Source organism: Triturus cristatus, chromosome 7, assembly GCF_964204655.1.
Source record: "Triturus cristatus chromosome 7, aTriCri1.1, whole genome shotgun sequence".
Classification (NCBI taxonomy): domain Eukaryota; kingdom Metazoa; phylum Chordata; class Amphibia; order Caudata; family Salamandridae; genus Triturus; species Triturus cristatus.
In genome coordinates, this window is record NC_140590.1 from 345,818,456 (window position 1) to 345,841,788 (window position 23,333).

Below are 23,333 nucleotides of genomic sequence, written 5' to 3' on the forward strand. Positions count from 1 at the left end.
CTTAAACTCGGGATGGGAAGGGTGGCCACAGTATGCACATGCGTGTTTGAACTTGCATGCACCTGGGGGCCAGGTACACGTTTTACAATTAAAAGCCCAACATGTTCCTTTCTTCTTCCCTGTGCCTCCTTGGGAAGTCCGAAAGGGCTGCCTCATGGGTGTTTTATTATTAACGCTCTCCAACCATACATTTACCTCTGTTTGGTCCCAGCCCATGTCGGAGTCATATACCTTGGCCCATCTAAAATCCCTATCATAATCCAACCAAGCTACACTCCCATACATGGTCTGTGTCTTTAAAATCTTATTTGCATAACATATCAGGGGTATCGCCAATTCTGGCTTCTTTTCCAACATCACTATAGAAAAAACATTGAAACCAAACAACCAATTAGTGATTGATTCTTCCACCCTTGGTTTCCTCTCTCTGAAGGAACCTTCTTTCCGGCCTTTCTCTCTAGTCTCCTCTTCCCTCCTCTTTGGTCTAATTAAGGAGAATATATCAACAAATTCCCCCTTCCAAATCTTCTCTCTTGTGTCCAGCGTACCATGCTCTGCCAACTTATCACGCTTGGATAACACAGACTCATGACCACCAATTGCTTTACACTCTTTATCTACTTCTTTGCCTGAACATTCCACTGCCTTACCTGCAGTGGACCCTGCCGTCACTGGTTGTGCGGGGGCCGCTTGACCCACCGCTTGTAGGGGCGTGTTCACATCCTTTTCTTGCGCTTTGTCCAAGAGGGCCACCTGCTTACTCAACTCGCCAAGCACCCCGCCTGTACTTGTCGGTGAAGCCCATGACACTACCGTTGCGCCGCCAATCGGGTTCCCTACTGCGGGAGCCCTCAATTGTGCCAAAATAGTCGCTACTGTAGCCAATATACTGGCTGTGGCTGTTTGCCCCCCCCTCCACTACTGCCCCGGTTTCACCGCGGTGATGGGAACTACCTCACTTGGTGCTCCCCCTTGTGGTATTGGCGCTACCACTGGTATCACTTCTGGAACTATAGGTCTTGGGGGATTGGGGGCTGGCGTCAAGGCCTTCAAAACCCCTCTAATTTCGGCCAATACTAAGCTCACTTCATCCCGTCCCTCTCCTGGTACCCCACTGACTGGGTGTGGGGGTACTTCGGGCGGAGTCTGAGGGGCTGTATTGGGCCCAAGCACTGGAGGTACAATAGGTAAGGGAACAATAGGCCCTGGCGCAGGAGGCGCAGGAGGCAATGGGAGCGCTGGTTCTGGCGCGGTAGCTATTGGCGCTGTGGGCCCACTAGGCAGCGGGAGTACCGGCTGCAACGGGGTCACCGGGATAGCCGGTGCAGGTACGTCCAATTCCCTGCCCCCCTTTCCTTTCTTATTCCCCCTGGGCTTCTTTACCAATGGAGGAAAGGCCGCCTTGGGCGGGACTATGGCCCTACAAGGGCGAGCCCCAGTCACTGTCTCAGGGACCTCCTCGCCGTCTGACTCTGGAGCCTCTCCCCCCGCTATCTCAGGATGTTCTTCCTCACTATCATCATCTCTGCTTAATTTTGCTAGCACTAGCTTCAGCAGCTGCGCTATCTCTGACTCTCCCTCCTTTCTCTTCGGGTTGCGCTTGGGTGGCATTCTAAGTTTTCTGGATGTTCAGTGAAGGGCACGCTGTCACACTTCCCAACACGTGCCATCACAGGCTAGAAGAAGCACTAGATCGATCACAGTGCTAAACACTGAAGGTTGGCAAGCACTCTCACTCACACTCCACCTTGCAACCCTTCTAAATCACTTATTCGGCCTCAAAATGCTGCCTAATAGAGTATATCACCATTGAGATGAGTAATTCCTCTGGTCCAGGCAGGGGTAAAGGGCAAAAGAGGAAGAGTGGAGGTGAGCCTGGGGCCTAAATAGCCCCCCCCGGCTCCACCCCTCCAGATCTCCACTCGGACCGGACACACGTCACACCCGGAAGTACTACCTCCGGCCAGTAGCCAATCAGGCTACTGGCCCGGACTATGGGGGTGTGGCGCGGGTCCGGAGGGCCGGACCCTAAGGGCGCGCTCGCTAGATCTCGCGCTTGTCAGTAGTAATGGTGGGCCAGGTGGTCATGGGGGTTCACTGGGTGTTGGTAGAGATGGGCATGAGGGCTGCGAGGGTGGGAGGGTTCAGCTGGGTCTTGAGGTTTTCGTAGAAGCTGTTGAACTTGTTGCTGAAGAAAATGGACAGATGGGTGCAGAGGTCATGAGAGGGGGTGTTGTGCTGGTGGCTCTTGCTGCCGGAAAGGTGACGTCTGCAGTCTGTAGAGGTCTGAGCTCCAGTATCGAGTACGATCCATAGTGTGGAGCATAATCAATTGTGACGAGTAACAGCGGCGGCCGGCTCAGGTAAGCGCGGTGGGGTGGACCAGGGCGCGGCAGAGCGGAAGCCGACGGACGACGGAATAGGTATTATTTATTTATTTATTGAATTATACCTATCCCGTCGTCCGTCGGCTTCCCTCCCTGCCACGCCCTGCCCGGCCGCGCTTATCAGAGCCGGCTGCCACTGCTGTGGTATACTGAAGGTGTACGAGCTCTGGAGCAGAGTATCGTCTCTCGTGTAGGTATGTTAGAGTATGACCTTTAGTTGTTAGCGTATGGTCCCTAGTGCAGAACACGTTGTGCAGTGTAATATCCACAGAGTGTGAGCTGCGGTGTAGCGTATGATCTCCAGCGTGGGGTATATTTTCCATTTTAAAGTATGCGATGCAGTGTAGGGGTAATCTCTCCTGTGTTCAGTATGATATCGATAGCGTGTGAGCTGTAGTGTTAGAGTATGCTCACCAGTGTACAGTATAATGCCCACTATAGTGTACGATCAATATAGCCATTGTGGGTATGACCTGCAACAGATAGATCGATTTCCTTCTGCCAGTGGTTAGGGGTCAGCGGCGTAGGCAGCGGTGGTGCAGCAGGTGCAGTAGCAAATTAGGGATTTTTTGCAAGCAAGAGGCCGGTCTGCCTGCTTGCATTTGGGCCCAGGGCACCCTTAGCACGCCACTTTTAGGGGCAGTCACTAGCACTAGCCTGACTGCCCCTCTCGCTCCCTCTCGATCTCTCACTCCGGCGCTCCCTCTGTGTGTAGACCCCCCCTCTCCCACTCTAGACGTACAGGGAGCCCCCGGGAGGCCGGCCCGCGCTGCGCGCAGGTGTCTGCCTTGCGCGTCTGAGGAGCGCGCGCTGCAGTGTGGAGCGCCGTCTTCTGGAGCCAGCCTCGTCTTCCTAGCTCTCTCGCTCCGCTCGCCTCTCCGCGCCTCCTTCTTTCTCTTACTCCGAATTCCACCGCTCACTCCTGGGTAGAAACCGAAGCCTCGCTTTGCTCTCTCTCGTTCTAAAGCCCTTTCTTCAGTTCCGCTCGGGGTCTCGGCTGCGCCGTTTCCGGAGGCGGCGATGGCTCAGGTGTGCACGGGCTCCGACGCCGAGACGCCCTTCGTCAAGCCGCTCTTCTGCCGGAAAGGCGCCTTGAGGCAGAAGCTGGTCCACGAGGTGAAGAGCCACAAGTTCACCGCGCGCTTCTTCAAGCAGCCCACCTTCTGCAGCCACTGCACCGACTTTATCTGGTAGGGGCATCCCCGTGGCTTCACGTGTGGTGGAATGTGAGGGGGAGGGGTTGTCGTGGGTTCGACTTCTGATTGTGTACATGGCCAGGGTTAGCAGGTGACGCCAAGCCACTGTGCAGCAGTTTGCAGCCATAGACAGTCTTTAGTACATCAGTGCATTCTCGGGGCTTAAGGCGGTTTAATGGACCACTGGGACTAAAGCACCCGATTACAACGCTCCCCAAAACGGAGTCCCTGGTGATGGCACGGGGTCATCTGGTAACCAGTGTATAGGATGGAGATAATAGGGTGAAGAGGAAGCTAGTTGTTCTGGAATGTGGTTGGATGCTGACAAGCGTGTGCCATGGACAGCCAGGTGGGATGGCTCGGGGATAGTTATGTATCGACATGCCGTAATTGATGGGGAATGCCGCACCTGTGTTGCTAGGACCTGACATTGCATTAGCAGGAGAATGACATACCGTGGGCAACATTCCCGCGTCCTGTGGCAGCGGGGTACCTCCGAAAGGGACATCCCGAAAGTGCTGCCTCTGATGCCGCGCGGCATCCCTCCTCTCCTTCAGCATCACCGCCTCGAGCTCACCAGTGCACACTGACGACCGACATGATCACTCGGGAAACCTAAACATTTTGGTGGGTTACCTCAGCAACAGCTTGCAGCGCATCATGGCATTCCATCGCCAGGGTCTCCACGCGCCTCCGCTGCTGCCCCTCATGCGCGGCTTGCAGAGTCCACTCTTAATAAAGAACTTCCGCACAGCTCTGCCAATGCGGTTCAACCATGGCTTACCCTATCGTCTGCTCATGTGTGCATGGAAACTCCACAGAGCTCGAACAGTGCGCCTCAATCCTGATTTAAGGAGCCCCGAGCTCTCTGGATGTTGTTCCGCACGCCACTGCCGATGTACCTCAACCCAGATTGGAAGCAATGCTCGCTATTCTATAGTTGGCTGCTCTCCACACACCTCTGCCAAAGTACCTCATTCCTGAGTTACATCAACTCATGCTGTTTCATAATTAACACCCAAACACACCGCTCAGCCTGTCTTGGCAACGTGAAAACCCTCGGAATCCCGGTACTGACACCGCCGACAGCTCCGCCAATGCACCTCTAATGGAGCTCTGTTCTAATACTGTATTGAATCCAGCCGAACACCCGTGCTGTAGTGCTGTGCCTATATTTGTTCTTTAAAATCTTTAAAATAGCTGAGACCCGACCCCCCACCCAGCTCCCACTGTTATTTTCTCGTGTAAAACAGCACTCGAAATTGAAAGTTGTGGAAAGAGGCCAGAGCTGTGGTCTCCCATGGAAACAATTAATTGTTGTTCTTTCCTTTTGTTGCAATCAGTAGAAGCAAACATTTGGTGAGGAGCTGGCGGGATTGGTGGGAGGAAGGAGAGTAGGTGGGTGGGCTTGACGGAACAGCCAACTGTTGTTTCTTCGTGGTGTAGCACAAACATAGCTGCAAACCAACAGGGCTCCTTCGGTGCTTGCCTGTGGTGGCAGCACTCTCGTGACCCCATCTCCTTTACAAAGAATCCATGTTATAAGGGCTGCTGGGCCTTTTTTTAAGGGTGTTCCTTGGGGGTTAGTTGTATGTTTATGTTAGTGCTGGTTGGAGGGTGGTGGGTGTTATCTTAAATCTTGAGAGAGGTTTCTATACCATAACGTCTTTGTCAAATGCTGCGCCTACTGAACATGGTTGGCAGTATATGTCCCAGTATGGGGACCATTCAAGCGGATGACTGGGGTGTGTATTTATGGGGCTTGACCATAACTGGTTAAAGTTTCATGTTATTATCCTTCAAAAGATGCCAACACATGAAAATATTACGAACGCCGGATGTCATGCGTTACCATTGCTCACGCCACAATACCGCTGATGAGAGACGGTCCCTTGGTAGCATGAGCAAACTTGGATCTTAAGGTTTGAGCTTCACAGAAAAGGACTCAATAATAAGCCAGTGTTTATGGTATCCCCAACATCCAGATTCCCGAAGACAGTGCAGGCTTTGGTGAGCATCATTGTTCACAGGCCGCCATCTTGAGAGAGTCTTTGGCAACTGATGCGTGGCCAAGGACCTGCTCTCGCATGGGCGGGGTGGGGTCTAGATCAGGATGAGCCTAGAATTAGCCTATGGTGTGTAGGTTTAGTGTGGCTACAACTAGTGGGCTGTGATCCACCTGCTTTGGGTTCACTGTCTGGACAGTTAATGAGACCAGGTGCGACTGAGGAAGGCATCTCATGGGATCCACCAACGAGAAGGAAAGCGAATCTGGAAGCAGCTTCCAGATTTCCTATGGATGATTCTAGAGGACTCAAGTTGTGGATGAACCATCAACAACATGTCAACCACGCTAACTTTGATCTTTCTTTTCCATGGTACCAACTGAAAAAAAACTACAGTCTGGAACCATTTCTTATGAAGCAAAGCAGCTAACATCTTTGAAGTCTGTAAATCAACCTTTACTGAAAATTCATTTGGCATCGGCCATCATGGCAATCAAGCAAGTGCCCGCACTGCCACCTGAGGTTTGCCCAGATCAGGGTCTGGCTGCGTTGTGTTGGAGGGGAAAGCTCTAGACATTCCTTGACAATGATCACAAATGCCAAATCAATTTCCAACAAAGAATTCTGTGCGCTCTTCAGAGATGTGTGTGGTTTCATTTCCATAAAAGACCCAGGAAGAACAAGCTTGACTACGCGTGTCAGGTGGACGGAATGTCTTATGCTGGTGGTTTTGGGGTTTCGTTTGCCAATACATTGTTGAGGAAGGCCCTTGGATGTGCGAGTTAGGAAGGTATCTGGTTGCTTGGCTGGAAGGTATCTGGTTGCTTTTAGTGCGCTGGCTGGTGTGCACCACCTTCTTTTCCCTGTGTGATGTCAATGGTTTAGAAAACCGTCTGAATCTATAAATAAAGCATTTCTACGAACTGAAATGTCACCAATGAACTACCAAGCTGAGGGCGAGGCCTGAGTGAGGCTTGCAGAGTTTTTTGTAAAGTGTGAGCGATAGACTCAATTGATGCTACTTTGTTATATTATTGGCATTTGTTTAGCACACAAGTTGTATGTCGATATTTCGACTACAAAAAGATTGTGCTACCAAAATATCGAGAACGTATGTGCGTATAGGTAAGTATAGATTTACTAACCTAAACTCCACAGATACACATGAAGCAACGTACATGTTGAACTCAGGGCTATAGTTATCGATAGTCACCTTGTCGATATTTTGATCCTGTATATTTTGAGCCTGATATTCTAACAGCGTGTTCGATATTAAGGTGCACAGTACGGAATAGGCATGTTAAACTGCGGCATACCCTTACAGCTGCTATGTTTAAATCTGTGCTGCGTTGTGCAATATAGGGGTATGTTATGACATTGCTGTATGACGCTACATTTTGTTGTCTGTTCTTTTTTGCTACGCTTTGCTTCTCTTTATACATGCGCTACCGGATGGCTCATTCGTATGCACTTATGCATAGCACTAACATTCCAAATAAACAAGCACTCGCTGGTACACTCCCAATCACCATGCGAACCTCTGCTTCCTTTTAAAATACTCCCGGCACTTGTCCTCCTTTTGAAAGTGTATGGGGGAGGCACTGCAGCTCTGTCCCCTCTCTTTAGCGCAGCCCGAGGTCACAGGTCCGTCTGCACACGGGGACACCACACCTCCCACTGGGCTACTCTAGTACCCTCCTTGCATCTCCCGTACCTGCCCCAACCCACCTCTCCCGGCTCGTGCGTAGCTTCGGGTCACACGGTCAGGCTTCTCATGATCCACCGAGTGGATCGGGGCAGTCTCCTCCCCTCTTGTACCTCCTCATTCCTGCCCCCGCCCACCTCTTTTATCCACTTGCATCTTCCCGTACCTATCCCCCAGCTACCTTTCTTTCTCCACTCCAGCATACCTGCCAACTTGAAGAACAATCTCACAGTGTGAGGAGGTGGCAGGGCGTTGCAGGGGGCGGGGCCTCGTGCCGAGCTAGAAAACTCAGCTTGTTTACCCTGCCACAGTGTGATATCGACTCCTCACGGGGGAGACCGTTGTGAATGGGAGCCGATACACTGTGGCACCGTGTGAGCTGGCAGGTATGCTCTCGGGTTGCATCTTCCCGTACCTATCTTCCACCCATCTCTCTTCCTCCACTCCTGGCTCGCGTGCCGCCTCGGCGCGCGCCTCCTTGTCCCCTGGGGACGCCCCATAGCCGGTCCAGCGGGTACTCCCGCTCTCCATCGCGGTAACTTATGCTTTAAGTGCACCGCCAGCAGTTTGTGACTGCGCTATTTCTGGCTCGCTCCCCCAGTAGGGGAGAGATTGGAGGGAGGATTGCTGGATCTGACACTGTGTAAACCACTTAACACAATCCCCGGCAAACAAGCGGCAATGGGTTTTTAATTACAACGTCGAGTCGGGCCTCTCTTTGGGGTATCTTTCAGACGTGTTATTTTGAAGTAGAGCGGACCGGGGCACTGCGAACCCCACGCTGCGTCCCCTGCCCCTCGCCAGGGGAAATGTGGACGTGGGGTGGGATGAGAGCAACCCACCGCCTCTCCTGGCCAGACGTATAAAATATTAAATTATTAATAATTAAAAAAAATTCAGACAAATCCCTAGATAAGGTTAGGCTTATAAACGAAGAAAGCCATTTAGACAAATCTAAGGATAAATGCACCTGCTGCAGAGATCTCTGTGGAACATGCAGGCCACGGGTTTAAAATCTATATAAATCTGGCAGTGTTTTGGGCAACATTTTCAGAAATCCCAGTCTAGCCTGTAAGTCTGAGACTAGAAACACAGTTCGGCAGTGGCGTCACTAGGGTTGGTGTCACCCGGTGCGGGTAACTCATGGTGTCACCCCCTCACCACTTACCGCATGGACCTCCTCCGCTCCGAGTCCGCCAGTGGACACAGTTGGCAAATAACGGGACCATACAGAATCCTCCGTAACGTTTGTAAATGTGGGTCCTATATTTACAAAATGTGCCTGTTAACTACAGTGTGATAATGACTGATTAATCAGGTTGTACAGTGGGCTACCTGCTGGGCAGCAGTTTATTGGAATTTATAATATCATAGGTATGGTACTTTTTACTGGTGTGGTGTTCCCACTATCCAGAAACACAATATATCAGTGGTCGAAGTGGGGAAAAAAAGTAGGGGAACTGTGGGCGGAGAATCAGAGGGCGGGAATAACCCAAGGATTGGATCGGTGGGCAGAGCCAGAGGTGTGGCCAGAATGCGCAAACATCCCAATTTTTTGTATTTGTTTGGTTTCACTGCCCAGTTTTATCAACCAATGGATATTTAAGGTTATAATGAGTTATTGACAGTAAAATGTATTCACAAAGTGGGATATGCTTTTAATCACAGAATGTCCCCAAATACGATAAAATGTGGAAGCCCAAGCCATTTGTCTCCGAGCCATGGAGTTTCTGTCATCAGCACTTCTCCCTTTTCCAAAACAGCAGTTCAAACATGAATGGCTAAAAATCCTAGTTTGCAAATGTTTTCTAAATAATAATGGCTCTGCCATATTTGCCTCATAATGCAAGATCTGCAGCATGATCTGACCATTTAAACTAATACATTGTTTGTAGCTCAAACGTATCAAAAGTTAATACAAAATGTGACGTGTGTTGCTGCAGAGTAGATGACAGTTAATAGCTCACTGTTCTATGTTAGGATTTTAACTTATAAACTGCAAGTAACAATAGGGTCTCTCTGACAAAAGAAGTAGCCCACTGGCCTATTTACATTATGTGCACTTTGTGATCTGCATGATACATGTTCTTTGCAGCAGGTACATTAACCCACTGAGCTACCTTTCCATGAGTCAAATCTTCCTTTAGACAATATTCCGATCTCTCTCTAGGAAGAACATTAATCACCAGTCATCATGACATTTTTATTGTTACCGTAAATTACTGGAGGCCAGGAAGGAGGCAGCAAGCGCTTTTAAAACCATAATATACTTGCAAAAATGATGCCTCAACCTAAAGTTAGCACCTGGTGTGGTGACACCGGTTGCACCGCCCTAGAGCTGACCCTTCTCAAGGGTCCTGTGATCTCAGTGACAAGGTCACTGTTGTTCTAGGGTGTACTGCTTCATAGGCCTGCCCACAAGACTGGAGGTGAACTTCAGTATGAATAGTTGTGGACAAGCCTTGTAGATTAACCTACACTTGTCATGCTAGGGTCCACCTGCTGGTGCTACGACACCAGGGATTCTAATGTCTTGCGAAGCCTTCTAAGGTCTAGCATGAGATAGTGCTCTCTCAGGAGAGTGGTCTGGTGGACTGGTTATTAAGTCTGAACCTGGGTCCCCAGTTCCAAATTCAGCAGCTCTGGCCATAGTGCCACATCCTCTCCCCCACTGAACATCATACTGCCCCACTGAGAAAAACTCAGACTGCCTTCAACTACAACCCAATTGTTGCCAGCTATAAACACCTGGATACGGCTCAATTTAAATTACGCACTGGGCAAGAGCAATATGTGGCCTACAAAAAAAAGTGACAGCATCCTGTAAAAAGCAAACAATCATAGGGAATACAACATTTTGCAAACCATGTGAAATGTAAGCAGGAACAACATGGTTACCTTAACGCTTTTACACTCACTGTTCAGAAATCAGTGAGTGCTTTTGCCTGAAGAGTTAAGGACATGACAACAGGGCCCTGAATTGACCCATTTCAATGGCCATTGCTTATATCCTTACAAAACGAAAGCAGTATGGTAAAAAAAAGACAACATCCCTAGATACAGAGCAGCAGTACAAATTTTGTTTTTTAATCCTCACATTGCAGTACCTCCAGGATTGGTGCACTAGATCCAAGCCCAGGGAAAACAAAGCCAAGACAACAAAAATAGCGCTTCACTGGCAAACTGTAAAAGTGGCGCTAATGTGTTTGGGTGTGAATAAAATCAATCTGGCCAGTTTGCTACCACTCTGTCTTACTTTCCGAGGCTAAATATTGAAATGACAGGTGGACAGACTTAAAAAGCAAAGCATGGCTGTTCTGTCAAGAAGTGACCTGGATCAGTGTTAAATTTACCCTTCATCATAATAAATTGGGTAATAAACTCTCTAAAAAACCCCCTGAGGGTTGGTATTCCCAACCATGTAGGGTTCTTAAGGCTAAGTTAGTTGAGGCGATTAAAGCTAAGTCCCGTCTTGAGATACAGGAAGCAAGGAGGGCCTACAATAACTCTCTTAAACTAGCCAGGAGGGAGTGGGAAGATAAATATTGGGATGACCTGCTCCAGGCCAGCAAAAGTAGAGACCCAAGGGCATTTTGGAAACTTATAAGTGCACGGAAAAACCCCGATGCACTTATGAGACCCTGTAACATCCCGCCACAAAGCTGGGTAAAGCACTTTGGGTCTTTATACCTCCCTCCAGAAGGGGATTGTAATGCGGGGATGGCTCTTACGCATATAATTGAACCTCATGCCTACGACCTCTTTACTCCGCTAGAACTTGAGGGGGTTATAGGGTGGGTAGCCCCACGCAAGGCTGCGGGTCCCGATGGCCTCCCGGGAGACCTTATGAGGGCATACCCAGCTGAATGGGCACGGGTCATAGCAGCGCTACTTAACGACATCATGATGGGAGGGGCAGTACCTGAATCCTGGAAAGGGGCGGTGGTGGTCCCAGTTTATAAAAAAGGGTGCAGGGAAGCTCCAGGTAATTACCGACCCATAAGTCTGATCGACTCCACCCAAAAGATAGCAGGTAAAGCTATCCTCGGAAGGATCCTCCATTGGGTGGAGGAGAATAAAATTCTTTCAGACTTTCAGGCAGGTTTTCGGGTCGGAATGGGGACAATTGAGCAGGTGTTTAGGCTGATATTACTGGGGTGGAAGGTGGTGGAACTGGGCAAGGGCAGCCTTTATTTGGCCTTTATAGACCTGAAGACTGCCTTTGACCTAGTCCCCCGAGAGGATCTTTGGAGGGTACTTCTCGAGCTGGGCTTACCCCCTTACATCTTGTCACTTCTTATCAACCTTCACGCCCATACCTTTGCCCAGGTCCGCTGGGGTAAAAACGGTGAACTTACTGAGAAGATTCCAGTCTCTAGGGGCGTAAGGCAGGGCTGCGTTTTGGCTCCAACCCTATTTTCACTTTATGTGAATGGGGTGGTAAAACATCTCCAGCAAGAACCAGCCGACGCCCCCTGTCTCGGTGGAGTCCGGATCCCCACCCTGCTATTTGCGGACGACACGCTCCTGATTTCGAAGACCCCTCAAGGTCTCCAGAAATTACTAACACGATTTCAGGAGTTCTGTGATGCAAGAGGATTAACAATAAACGTGGATAAAACAAAATATCTAGTCCTAAATCCTCCTAAGAAACTGGGCCGCCCCCCGACTCTAAATTCGACACCCCTAGAGAAAGTAGCCGAATTTGACTACCTGGGTATCCGGATTACGGATAGGATGTCCTGGGCTAGTCATATTGATAAAATGGTCCTCAGCCATAGGAGAGTGGGAGGTGCCCTTATGAGGGAGTTCAGGGCCTCTCCAAGAAGATCACTCACCCCAGTAGTTGACATTTACAAGGCTAAAGTAGTGTCATCAGCCTTGTATGGGGCAGAACTGTGGGGCCATTGCTGTTTGAAAGATCTAGAGACAGCGGAGAGTAAGTTATTGAAATCTCTTATCTCCGTTCCCCTGAGTACTCCATCCGTACCTGTCCGGTTGGACATGGGCTGCAAAAATATTAAAGACCAGGCCCAGCTTCGCCCGCTTTTGTTATGGACAAGAATCTGGAGGGGTGAAGAATTGAAATCTTATGCTGATGCCTTGGGAGAAATTATGAGTCTGGGGGGCTGGGCCAAAATAAAGTGGCTTAGAGATACCAAAAAGCTCTTGGAGAATGTCGGTCTAGGAGGCTGCTGGTCATCACGTTCAGCCCCTACAAAAGAAGTTGTCAAGGCGCATTATTGGAACTGGTGTGCGGAGCGGCTAAATACAACCTCCAACCACTGCAAGTCGACTGTCGCCTTTTTGCAAATTAAAGACACTGTGGCTTTTGAACCCTACCTGGACTTGATAACTCTCCCTTATGACCGAGCCCTTTATTTCAAATTCAGAGTTGGATGCCTCCCCCTAGGTGCATTGGTATCGAGTTGGTCACCTGTGCCCCGCATTTCTCCCAATTGTGCATGTTGCCCTAGCAAGGTTGAGACTATTGTACACGTTTTATTTGCTTGCCCGGATTATGCAAGGCCCAGGGGTGTCTGGTTGAAACCCCTCTGTCGCAATATGGGCACACGTAGTCACCTTGAGGCCCTGCGCATTTTAACGACGGACACTTCCCCCCTTTTTGTGTGTGGAATTGCGAAATTTTTAAAGTGGTCCTGGCTTATTCGCTGCAAGAGATTGTCAGTAGCTGTTTAATTCTTTTTTAGATAATTTATTATGGGAAATATATGCCCTTTTTTATATTCTTATGTTTTTCATACTGGCTTCTTGTAACTGTGATTTTTATGTGTCTATTGTATTTTTTATGTGCTTACAAGATATCTTGCATATCGAATAAAAGCTTATGACTGACTGACTGTTAAATTAGGCCCCCTTACTCACACAATAACCCAAATAATGTGTGGTAATGTGTGTGTGGAATGAACTCTTTGAGGGAATCACTTGGAGGAACTGACCTCATAGTGCAGAAAGACTAAAGCACTATTCAGTAAGGTAGAAAACACAGAAATGGTGCAAAAACTGCAGCACATCGCCCATCCTCTTTCACCATCAATTAATCAAATACCTACTTCCAAAGCACCTACAGTACAAGGCAGGTCAATGCAGCATTATCTACTAACTTCACTGGACTCATTGCATTTTCTATCCTTGCACTATCTCTTGCCCCGCGTGCCAGCTGACACCCTTGATCTCTGCGCTAACACACCCCTGACATCGATGAATCTCGATCAGTGGTATCTTTTTGGCCCTTGTTGACACCTTCCCTGGTGCCCCCCGCCAAGTAATTTGTGCGCGATCCTAACAGTTACCCCATTGTCAGTCCATATTTACCCTCAATACTGCAGGTGGCAGGAGTAGAGTTTCTTACCTGTCACTATGTTTCCAGAAACCAGACAGAAGAAGCATCGCACCAGGCTCATCAGTTGTCTCTTGCAGGCAATAGTAGTACTGGCCACTCACCTGCTGAGTTGCAGACAGGGGGGGGGGGGACTACCTCGGTCGGCCTTGCTTTAAAATTAAATTCTAGTGGCAGCGGGGGCTGGCGACGGGCCGACGGCGACCTGAGACCTCCTCACCTCCTCGTCCCGCGTGGTGATGATGCCAAGTCACGCGCACTTTGGGGGGGGGGGGCAATGCGCATGCGGGAACCCCTCTAGTGACGACGTGACGTCACTGCCGAGCCGCGCAGACGCGGCGGAGGAGGAGACAGTGCGCGCTGCGCACAGGCACCAATAGAACAAGGTTAGGTTGCGCGCGTCGTCGTTGCGTTTGGACTGCTGGTGGTTCCAATAACATTGTGCACGCCACGGACGGTTGCAGTGCACGCACCACAGACAGAGTGACACACCGACCGGACCTTTGGTGTCACCCCCCGTGAGGGTGTCACCCGGTGCGGTCCGCACCCCCCGCACCCCCCTAGTGACGCCGCTGCAGTTCGGTACTTCAGTGGGACGGTACACTTGTATAGATCTCTGTGTATCCTCGGGGCGACTGGTTCAGACCACAACATGGTGCCTAAGACTTTAATTCTTCAAAAGGGTCAGGCAATAATATCACCCGTTTTTTAATCACAGAAAGTTGAATTTGCGAGACGTGCTTTATCAATTGTGTTAAAAGCACAGCTAACTTTGAAAGGTGTCTCCTGTTTTTAGGCCTGTCTAACAGAGAGCTTTAGCAGCCTCACCAGCCTAATGTACTGAAAAAAGTCTTAAATAAAAAAAAATATATACATAATTGCAAAGGGATTTCATCAGCCCTCTCCATTAGGGTGGCCAGATTTTGAGAAGCAAAAGCCGGAACTGGCCATGCATAAAAGTAGGAGTAAAATTCAGTCTCACTTCTATTTCTGGCCTATTCCGTTTTTTGCATAGCCTTGTAAATATGTACATCTGTGTGCGCGCATGCTCAAACGCACGCACGCACGCGCACACACACATTTCCAGAAGGTAATGACCTAGGAAAAGTGTTTTTTGACTTAGCTGTATCTTTGATGTCATTTGAAGATTCTTCACAAAATTTCCTCAAAAAAGTACGTCAGGGATTCGTGTTGCCCACTCAGACGCTTATGCACCCACTCACAGGCCCACTCAGAGGCTCATGCACCACTCACAGACCCTCTCGGACACTCTTGCACCCAATCACAGACCCACTCAGAGACTCATGCACCCACATGTATCCCTACTCAGAGACTGATGCAGAGGGCACAGAGCCAGTGAGAGATTCACAAATCCAGTCACAGACACACTCAGACAGTCATGCACCAACTCACTCACCCAGTCAAATGCTCATACAACAACTCAGACCCTCACACACCCACTCATTCACCAAGAGACTCATGCACCCACTCACAGACTGATTCAGAGACTCGTGCACCCAATCACAGACCAACTCAGAGACTCATGCACCCACTCACAGATCCACTCAGAAAGTTATGCACCCACTTGCTCACCCAGTCAGAGGCTCTTGCACCCAGTCACAGACACTCAAGCACCCACTCACTCACCCACTCAGAGGCTATACAGCCACTCATAGACTCACTCAGAAGCACATACACCCAGTCACAGCTCCACACAGACACTCATGCACCCACTCACTCACCCACTCAGAGGCTTATGCACCCACTCACAAACCCACTCAGAGACTAATGCAGCCATTCATAGACCCACTCAGACATTTTCACACCCACTCACAGATCCAGTCAGACAGTCACACACCCACACGTATCCTGACTCATAGACTGATGCCCAGTTACAGACCCAGTGAGAAATTCACACATCCAGTCACAGACCTACTCAGACAGTCATGCACCCACTCACTCATCCAGTCAAATGCTCATGCACTCACTCAGATACTCACACACCCACTCACTCACCCACTAAGAGGCTTATGCATCCACTCACAGACCCGCTCAGAGATTCATGCATCCATTCACAGACCCACTCAGACATTTATGCACCCACTCCCTCTCCCACTCAGAGGCTCATGCACCCTCTTGCAGACCCACTCAGACACTCAAGCACCCACTCACTCACTCACTCACTATACTCACACAACCAATCACCCACTTGTATATCTACTCAGAGACACATGCACAGTCTCAGGCCCACTGAGAGACTTACACACCCACTTACAGACCCACTCAGAGAGTTATATACCCAGTCACAGAACCACTAACAGTCTTATGATGTCAATCAGAGACCCACTCAGAAACTAATGCAACCTGTCACAGGCCCAACCAGACACTGATGCACCCTACTCACAAACCCACTTAGAGGCTCATGCACTCACTCACAGATGCACTCAGACACTGATACATATTCTCATAGACCTAGTCAAACTCTCACACACCCTCTGACAGAGCTTCTGAGACAGTTATGCAGCCACTGACAGAGCCACTCATTCTGATACATACACTCACAGACGGTCTCAGGAGTGATACATATTATTATAGAGTTATTTAGATAGCGATGTTTCTAGTGTGATGCACAGAATTAGTTATTTATATTAATGAATTTGAAATGTGTTGGTGACTATTGAATGTATACTTTTGCTTTGCATATTCGAGATGTATTTGAGAATATCGCAACATCATTGCGAATATAAATCAGCCCGGGGAAGGGGCAGTGTCTCCCTCTCTACCTAAACAATTACAATAGGCCCCAGAAGATGGGGTCTCTGATGCTAAAATCTGCCTGGGGGAGTGGGGACCTCATGCCCCCTTCCCCCTAAGTATGATGCCAGGCCCTAGGGATGGGGTTCCTGGGTCCAAAATTGGCCCCCTGGAGGGCAGGCGCATGTGACCTCCCCACGAAAATTGCACAGGGACCTGGGAACCAGGCTCCCTGGGGCCATAATCAGGCCATGGAGGGGGGGCTGCATGCCCCCTACCCCTAAACAATAATGCTGGGCCCTGGGGGATGGGGTCCTGGGGCTGAAATCGCCTCAGGATGTTGGGTCACACAGCCCCCTCCTCTGAAAAAATACACGTCCCTGGGGGATGGGGTCCTCAGAATCTAACAAGGCTTGGGGAGGGGGTCCCATACGGACCCGACCCCTTCCTTTGAATAAATGGCCCTAGGGAAGGGGAGCATCATGGCCCCCCTCGCCATTATTGTGGGCTGGCGTCCCCAGGGCCTAGCAAAGCTTGGGGAGGATGGGGTCTAGCCCCATCCCCTTTAATTAGAAAACAAACTTCCCTGGAGGATGGGGTCCACAGGGCCAGGGCCTATGGACAACCCTCCACTGCATCCGACCAAAACTCGAGCGCAATGTGGGATTGGCTGAATTGGAGATATTGGCTGCAGGGTCTGGCCTGCAGTCCCTGCAGCTAACCCCGCGTTGCACATAGCTGAAGGCCTTGCAGAGGGCCATAGGCCATTCATATCATTCATAAGTATTATTTAGACATTCACTGAACAAAATAAAGGTTAAAGTAACATTATAGTTAGGTGTGATAAAAAGATCTGTTTAAAAAAAAAGAAACCTTAGAAATTAATTGAAAAAACAAAGGATAAAGGAACGTTATAGTTAGGTGAATATGTCAGTGTGGACATTAATGTTGTGAACTAAAAAAAGCACAGGAATTCACCAGTTATATAGTTAGAAGCACTAACTATAACTTGCACCCCTCCATGCACTGTTTATGACCTTATATATAACAAGACTCATGACTTGTTCTATGTCATCATTATGACATCACTGATGACATAATTGATGACATCACTCGTGACATCACTGAACACATCATCCAACCTTCTTTTGTACACATTGCTCTTTAAATGGGTATACCATTGCAGCTATGAAAGTAATTCAAAACAGCTCAGAATGGTTATGAAGCGTCCTTTCTGCTATCATAAGTATAACCCCATAGGTAAAACAAGCTTGTGTGATTTGTAACAATGACCCTTTACCATATGTTTCATGGGTAGCCAAGTTCATGTTTGCTGTGAACCGCAGATTAAAGGGTAACCTATCCTGCACACAGTGTTCAATCTGTATACAACTATTCAGGAGAATTCAAGTTCCTTAATATACCTAAGCCCTGTCATGTAACTAATGTCCATCTACGGACACTACCTGTATCAAACCCCTGACAGTCACTCAATATACATTGCGAAATAAAGTGGATATGAATAGAAAAGTGGGTACTGTTAACAGTGTTTACACTATGGAGAAAATTTACTCTGTACCAAACTGTTTGCAGACAGTGAAACTCTAATGAGAAATACACCATAGAATATTAAAAAGGATCTACTAAGCACAGTGTACATCCTATGCAAAACTTGTCCAAAGAGCAACTATTCACTCAAAATACCCAAGGTCTGAAGGTGCTTAAGATCATACTACCTGCAGCCTTCATGCTGTGGTGAAAACTTTACAGATAGCCCATCTTCTGAAGCAAAACAAGCACATGTACTTAAGTTAGCACCTAGTGCACACAGTCTTCTATGTTAGGCAGAAATTGTCATGCTGAAATGATTCTGTCTAACAAGTCAAAGCTGGTCACAGTACTTAGTATGTAGTACATAGAATCTCTGACCTGTTGCAAACTTTTTTTTGCAGTACCAAAAAACGTTTGTGCAACATGCTCTCACCTGCACCCAGAGTTATTCCTCAGTACAAAAATGTATAACATGTTCAATACCTCTCCATATCTATTATTAGGACTCCCAGTTTTCAGTTTTTACTGAATTTTTACCGATAAATACAGACAGAAAACTATTCATTTTCCTGTATGTATTTTTAAATACAGAAAAATAGGGAAAATAGGCCTTCTTTCGGTAATTATTTCTTCTGTCAATAATGAATGCCAGGTCAGTAGGTGTACAGATTGAGAGGAAGGGGAGATGACAAAAGACAATATATTTCCAAATTAAGCTTAATTAAGTGCAGATCTACAGTTATTTATACTATTCTACAATGCAAGTGCACTGTATACTGCTGAAATATTTTGAACATTCAAGTACAAGTATACATGTATTAGTTAAATAAATGTGGAAAGATACCGATTGCAGCTTTACTTATACAGTAAATACAAAATGAAAATGGAAATATGAATAAATACAGATGGAAATGTCGGGAAAATAAATACCATAAAACCGGAAGCCCTACCTATGATGCATTAGGAGCACATGTTTAGTAAATACTCACACCCATTGGCTGGACTCAGGATGTACAAAATTAGGTAATAAAGTAATATTGTAGTTATCCGCCACTATGTAAACTATAAAAGAAACAAACATACTCATTGGATTACATAATCAATTATGTTATTTTAGATGTAATAAGTGATGTCATAAATGATGTTATAGAACATGTCATGAGTGATGTCATATGTGAGGTCATAAACAGTGCATGGCAAGGGCTAACTATAATCGGAGAATTTCTGTGTTTTTTAAAGTTTAAAACGTTAATGTTATCGCTGATATATTCACCTAACTATAATGCTAGATTGACATTTCCCTCATACAAAACCAGAGAAATTCTGATGTTATAGCTAGCTGAGCTAACTTTAACTTACGTCCCTGCAGTGCACTGCTTATGAACTCACATATTACATCACTCATGACATGGTCAGTGACATCACTGATGATATCACTGATGACATCTCCAATGACATCACTGATGACATCTCAGGTGGCAGTCCCCAGGGCTGTGGGGGGTTGTGTTTATTATTGTTTGGCCTGACTAATTGGTGTTCCTCAGGGTCTGGGGGGGCATGTGGTCAACCCCCACATAATTTTAAAAGAATGCCCCCGGGATTTGGCCCACCCATGGGCTTCCAATAAAAGATGCATGGGAGCCTGTGTATCTTTTTTTTCAATTTTGCCACGGATCCACCCTCAAATTCGCTGCAAAATTTAATTAGAAAAATGCTTTTGACACTGGCGGGGTCCCTGTGGTTCTCCCCCACCACATCTGGGGGTTCAGGGTATTTTTACCGTGCCCCTTTTCTTTATTTTTAACACATTTTTTTTGTGGGACTTGGCTTCAAGCAGAGTCCTAAGATGGCTACCAACACTTCCCAGTTGAAGTGTTGGCAGGCAAACAAATTTCAGTTGGTTCCATGAGTTCACTGCAATGACTCGCATCCCCAGATGTCTATATTTGTTAAACTTAAATATCTCTGAAACTGCTGAAAGGATTTACACCAAATCACAGAATTACGCTTTTTGGACAAACATCCAGTTTTCTGCCAAATATGGTGTAATTCCATTCAGTGGTTCGGGCTGTAGTCATGTTAAAAAAAATTAAAAATCTCCATAGACATAACATTGCAAACCGCGTTTTGGGACCCCTTTTTTTTCAGTCCCGCTTGACAGATCACCCCAAACAAAAAGAGGGTGTTTTTTGAAAATGTTGTAAAGATTTGTCAAGCGGCACCAAAGTTATTGGCAAAACAAAAAAACGCTTTTCCTATGGAAACACTTGGTCCTAACTATAGCCAGTGGGTAATATATATATACTGTATATATACATATATATATATAATTCACTTAAAAAACCATAGGTTTCACACATGTTATAGTTAGCTGGACATTTCCCTCGTAAAAAACCAATGAAATTCCCCCGTTATAGTTAGTAAAGGGAACTATAACTCACGCGACCGCAATCCACTGCTGATGACGTCAGATATTACATCACTGTATTTATTCACTTATTTACCCATTTTTCTTTCCTTTAACCTTTAGCTATACATATTTAATAAATATTTATTTTACAGAAAGACACATATGTCATCAGTGATGTAATATCTGACGTCATCAGCAGTGGATTGCGGTCGCGTGAGTTATAGTTCCCTTTACTAACTATAACGGGGGAATTTCATTGGTTTTTTACGAGGGAAATGTCCATCTAACTATAACATGTGTGAAACCTATGGTTTTTTAAGTGAATTTGCAAGGTTTTTTAAATGCTAATTCCTAACTATAACATGTGTGAAACCTATGGTTTTTTCAGTGAATTTGTACGGTTTTTTAAATGCTAAGTTATGTATTTATTATTTATTTAAAGCTTTTTCACCGTGCGCGTACCGTGCGCCCACGTTACGCCGTTCGCGTAATTTTCCCGTTTCTACCGTGCGCGCACGGTAAGCGCACTCCGCGATTTTTCGTAAAAATATTAAAAACATTTATGGCCCTTGGTGGTCCTTTGGGGACCCCCTGACAATGGCTAGGGGGTCAGGAACTGTCCACCCTGCCCCCTTTTCATGTTCTCCACCTTTATTTTTCACCTCCCTCGAACTGCGAGAGACAAAATGGCGGCCGACACTTCCTGGTTTCGACCGATTCGAATGTTTACTAAGATCTAACAACCAATCAGAATTGCGCTCGCGCACGGCAGGGTGCGCTTACCGTACGCGCACGGTGCGCGCCTATAGATATATATATGCTTTTAAATGCTATTTTCTCAGAAAATACTGAACAGATTTACACCAAACCTGTAAAAGGCACATCCCTGACCTGAGGACTACCTCTCTGCCAAATTTCAAGGTTTTCTGTTCAGCCGTTCCGGCTGTAGCGTGGACTAAAGGTCCTATGGGAAAATGCATGGGGAAAACGCGTTTTGGGACCCCCCCTTTTTCTCAGCCCCCGCTTGACGAATTCACCCGAGACTTTCAGGGAAGGAGCGGAGCGGAGCGCCCCACCTATTTTGAAATTTTCGCGAGGATTCGTCAATGGACGCAAAAGTTATTCCAAATAGAATGTTGCGGATTTCCTATGGAAACACGGTCCTAACTATAACTATCTATATATATATATATATATACAGTAAAATCAACAATATAGAGTTCCACACTGCAGAGCATTTCTGATTTATCTCTGTGGAACTTTATTTTACAAGCCCGTAGAGGGCATGTTATAACATAATAAACAGATGAAATATAAGATGCCATTGAATTAATCCTAGAATCAAGAAAAACAATGCGGATTCACTAACTTTAGATGGTGACCAGAGCTTTAGCACTTTATTAAGATGGGATGAGGTATTTGCACTTGCACCTTATCACTAACAAGGAGCATGTTGAACTGTTCATTAAAGTCTTGAGGATGTTTTGTATATACTATAGTGGAGACTATCCCAGATAAGGTTAAAGCAAAGAGATAACAACTTCATTTCCTGGCTTTATATAAAATCGAAAAATGTGAACACCAAAGCCATATGAAAGAGAGATAATGAAAGGACAACACATTAAGGGGTTTAAAACTGAGGCACATAAAAGATTATATTTTTATTACACAGAATTCGTTTGGGTTGTAGTGACGTTAAATTTACTTGCACATTAAGTCAGAATTTTAATAATATGTAAATAGAAGAAATTCAGAAACTAATAAATAAAATAAAAATTGAAATAAAAACAGAAAAGATATAAAAATTCTAAAAAGACAAATTGTGATGTGATCAGTGATGTCATCAGTGATGTCACTGACCATGTCACGAATGATGCAATATGTGACATCATCATCAGTGCATTGCGGGCGCGCAAGTTATAGTTAGCAGAACTAACTATAACGGAGGAATTTCTATGGTTTTGTACGAGTGAAATGGCCAGCTAACTATAACACCCCTGAAACCTATGTTTTTTTCTTTGAATTTCCAAGGTTTTTTAAATGCTAACTTCTAACTATAACGTCTCTGAAACCTATGGTTTTTTCAGTGAATATATATATACATACATATATAAACATATATATAATCTGCATATCTATTTAAATACAAATATAAATGCATGCATACATATACATATATGCATACATATGCATGTTATGTACATGAAAGTTTGAAAAACACTAATACAAGCAAAGCTAAAAAGCCACCTAATTACAAACAGAATTGCTTTAACTTAAACGAGGGCGAGACCTATTGCATTTTCAATGCTTGTTTACTTTGGTTCCATCAAGAAGGCATTCAGATGTGTCACACATTTGCCATAAATTCTGAATGGTAGCACTCTAGTTGCTCATTAGATCACTGTAGTAAAGCTACTGCTCACCAGGGAAGTCTGCTGCTGGTATTGAAAGTGCATGTTTCAGTCTGTATGTCAGAATTTTTTATTGAAATAGAAGAGGATTTGAGAAGTCAAAATGTGCCCTAATTTTTCTTTCTGCAGCCCCAATCATAATTTCTATGGCAAAATGAACCCCCTCATTTTTTTCTTTTACAAATTAAATGTTTTAAGTGTTACCAGTTTATTCCAATCAAGATGGCTTCAGGTGTGCGATACGTTTGTCATAAGTAAGACTGTTAGCGCTCTAGTTGTTCTTTAGAACACTCTGGGACATTCTGTCATTGGGCTATACTTGGGTTACAGCTGGGTGATATTTGTGCTACATTTGGCCTCTTTTATCTCTGGTGGCCATCTTGGGAGACTTATTTGTTATGAAGTTTTCTAATTTCCTCATTTACTACAGTCTCCTCAGTAGGAATACTTTCAGTTTTTACTTTGATTCCATCAAGAAGGCATTAATGAAATAGAAGAGGATTTGAGAAGTCACTCAAAATGTGCTCTAATTTTTCGGTTTTCAGCACTAAT

General features: G+C 46.3%; 1 protein-coding gene across 2 annotated transcripts in view; it reads left to right on the forward strand.

Moving 5' to 3' along the window:
* The first annotated feature begins 3,217 nt into the window (after positions 1-3,217).
* Positions 3,218-23,333, forward strand: part of PRKCG (protein kinase C gamma) — a 1,134,441-nt gene continuing 1,114,325 nt past the window's right edge. For both annotated transcript variants that reach the window (XM_085616481.1, XM_085616482.1), the window contains exon 1: positions 3,218-3,577. In XM_085616481.1, the coding sequence (XP_085472607.1) occupies positions 3,408-3,577 (170 nt within the window). In that variant the 5' untranslated portion in view covers positions 3,218-3,407. The remainder of the gene's footprint in view (positions 3,578-23,333) is intronic.